At 65.3% G+C, this 3103-nt stretch overlaps 1 protein-coding gene across 1 annotated transcript in view; it reads left to right on the top strand.

Moving 5' to 3' along the window:
• MYO7B (myosin VIIB) overlaps window positions 1-3103 on the top strand; it is a 107070-nt gene that overhangs the window by 79092 nt on the left and 24875 nt on the right. Inside the window, exons 22-24 of the mRNA XM_014550391.1 lie at window positions 751-918; window positions 1836-2045; window positions 2183-2323. Coding sequence (XP_014405877.1) covers window positions 751-918; window positions 1836-2045; window positions 2183-2323 — 519 coding nt within the window. The remainder of the gene's footprint in view (window positions 1-750; window positions 919-1835; window positions 2046-2182; window positions 2324-3103) is intronic.

The following is a 3103-nucleotide window of genomic DNA, read 5'->3' as shown; positions in this document are numbered from 1 at the left end:
GGTCAGGCAGCAGGACAGGCTTCTACTAGAACCTGGAGACCGAGCCCCCGGGCCCCTCTCTTTAGCCTTGGGGATCTTCCCAGCAGGGCTGTGGTCGTCTGGAAGGTGCGGTGAGCTGGGGAGGCCCCAGTTCCTGGTTATGGTGCCATGGCATGACAGCCCAGGGCGGAGAAATGCCAAGAGAAGCTTGGAGTGTCTGGGCAGGAGAGGCTGGCGGGCAGGGAGCGGGGCAATAGTGTCTGATCCCATTTGCCACAGAGGGCACCTGAGACCAAGCCTCCGTCCGCTGGACGCTGAGAGGAAGGGGGTTAAGATGGAAATAGGCGCCCTGAGCAAATCGCTATTACAGTGCCCAGGGCGAGGAAGGGCATGCACCCTCAGGCAGGGCGCAGCCTGCTTCCGCTCCAGGCGACCCAGCAGGCACAAACCAGCTCGCCTGGCAGCGGCTGGGTGCTCTCTGAACAAAGGACCAGGTAGGCTTGAGCCTCGGGTTGAAGCGAGGTTCGGAGGCCCTGGATTTGAGGTGGTGCCTCAGGGAGCCTGTGGGGCAGGGACCAACAGCAATCTGTCTCTGGACCTGCCCCTCCACGGGGGCAGAGAGCCCGGCTCACCCAGTCACCAGCTGTGGACGTCTAGGACTCGAGAGGAACATCACGGGTTTGGGTAGATGATGGCAGGAGCAGGGGATTTGGCTTCTTAAGGCGCTTGCCCAGCAGAGCCTGTGCTAACCTCCCCCTGGCGTGCACGCAGGGGCTGCCGGCCACCGCCAACCAGCAGCCGGGCCCCAGGGCTCCAGCCGCCAGGAAGCGCAAGTCAATCTATGACACCGTCACCGACACCCAGATGGTGGAGCAAGTGTTTGGCTTCCTCCCGTCCATGATCGGGGGGCAGGAGGGCCAGGCCCCCTCCTGCTTCGAGGTAAGATGGGCCCTGTCCTTCAAGGTCCAGCTGGGCCGGGCCAGGCCCACGCAGTCCAGACCTGTTGACCTCTGGGCTCACTGAGAAGCAGACTCAGCAGGCAGCTGGCCGGTGGGAGCAGGAGTGTGCTCTGTGGTCCCGGGTGGACATGCAGAGAAAGGGGAGAACGGGGCTCCAGGTCCCACACTTCCCAGGTAAGCAGGCTCTTACCTGCCAGTGTCTTACTTCCTGGAGCCTTTCATGTGCACACGCAGCTCTCCCCTGAGGCCGACCCCTCCTCTCAGAGCACCTGGTGCTGTGCTCTGCAGTGTGGCTGGGACCTGAGGCTGGGACTCGGGCTCGGAGGAAGCGTGTCTGAGGGGCAGTGCAGGGCGGGAGGCCAGCAGCTCCCAGGCAGTCCTGCTGCGCACCACACCTGCTCACGGCCTAGGCACCCCCCACTCATGCCTGTACCCCACCACGCACATGCACACACATGCACACGTGCACACCGTACAGACACACCCCATCTGATCAGTCGGGGCGGCTGGGACCGCCTCACAGAGGACACCTGACTGAGGGCAGGCGGAGGGCGAGGAGTGGGAGTGTCTAGAGCAGCGGCCGCCAACCTTTCGGACCTCACGGACTGCCAGTGGTTGGCGACCGCTGGTCTAGAGAGCCAGCTCTGCAGGCCGGGGCGCGGAGGGCTCTCAGGTGGCTGAGTTCACACCGAGGCCTGTGCTTCACACCAGGGGCCACCGGGGTGGGGTGGGGAGGGGAGGTCTCAGACACAAGGGGCAGTGGGGAGCGGCACATGGCTCTGCACGGGTGCCCGGCCAGACACACGTTCTCGGGGCTCCCTGGCCTGAGATGCCGCCTCGGAAAGCACAGCTCGGAGAGGAAGGCTGATGCCGGTCCCTCCCCCTCCTGGTCCCCAGGACCTGGAAACAAAGACTCGGCAGCTGCCCGAGGTGGACCTGGACGCCGTCCCCGCGGTGGACGAGCCCGAGGACGACAGGGACGGCCTGGCTGAGTACAGCTTCCCCAAGTTCGCGGCAACCTACTTCCAGAAGTCGGCCACCCACACGCACGTGCGGAAGCCCCTGCGGTACCCGCTGCTCTACCACGAGGACGACGCCGACTGCTCGGTACGCAGCGCTCTGCTCCGGCGGCTCAGGGCCCCATGGCCCCAGTCTGCACCGTGGTTCAGAGCAACGAGCAGGGGCAGGTCCTGGGGCCCGGCCGCGCGCTGGGCTCCAGCAGGCCTCTGTCTCCCTGTCCGCAGGCCGCCCTGGCTGTGTGGAGCGTCATCCTGAGGTTCATGGGTGACCTCCCCGAGCCCGTGCTCTTCGCCAGGACGCGGCCGGCCCAGGACACCCCGGGCAGGGAGGGCAGCGCCCGGCCTCCACAGCACGGATCTGCACAGGTACGTGGGTGAGGGTGGTGGCAGCAAAGGGCAGACACCCTCCAGGCACCCCCCAGCCCCCCATCGGCTCACCCTTAAGCCCCGCGGTCATTGCTGGGGCGGGTCCCAGGCTCCGGTCCTTGGGCTCCACTCAAACAGGACGCGAACGCATGTAACAGCAATAACAGCAGACGTCCCCGACTGGCAGCGCACCGTGTGCCAGCTGCTTCTCTCCAGCCAGGTCTCAGGTGCCAGGCCTGCAAGGCAGGGGTTACGTGTTTACTTAGCAAAGAACTGAGCAGGGAAGTGAGCCGCTGCCAAATCGCAGGGAATCCGGGGGACAGAGCTGGGCTCAGTGCGTTCACGACCAAGCTCTCGGCCAGCGCGCCACCGCCCTCTGACGGAAGGCCAACTGACAGAAGTCCTCCCTAAGGCCTAGTTCCATGATGTCATCTTAGATGAACCACCCAGACCGGCCACAGGAATTACCCAGCAGCCACAGCTCGCGGCCCGCCGGTGGCAGGAGCCCACGCTGCCCATGGTCAAGTCCTGGTGCAGACTGCAGAGAGCGCTAGGGGGACCTGCAGCCCAGGGCGCCATGGCCAGAGGGGCCTGGAGTACATGGAGGTTGCCCAGGCGTGGGCTGTGCAGTGTCCCCATGACCTATCACTATCACACAGCCCCCCGAAGCCAGCAGCCTGGGACAGACCCCTATCTCACACTTTCTGAGGACCAGGCGGTGAGCGAGTCTCTCCTAAGGCTGCGTCGTGTGGACAGGGCCACCTCCTCTCCAGGCATCAC

This window comes from Myotis brandtii, unplaced genomic scaffold (assembly GCF_000412655.1).
Source record: "Myotis brandtii unplaced genomic scaffold, ASM41265v1 scaffold600, whole genome shotgun sequence".
NCBI classification, from domain to species: Eukaryota; Metazoa; Chordata; class Mammalia; order Chiroptera; family Vespertilionidae; genus Myotis; species Myotis brandtii.
This window is presented reverse-complemented; position numbering and strand designations above follow the sequence as displayed.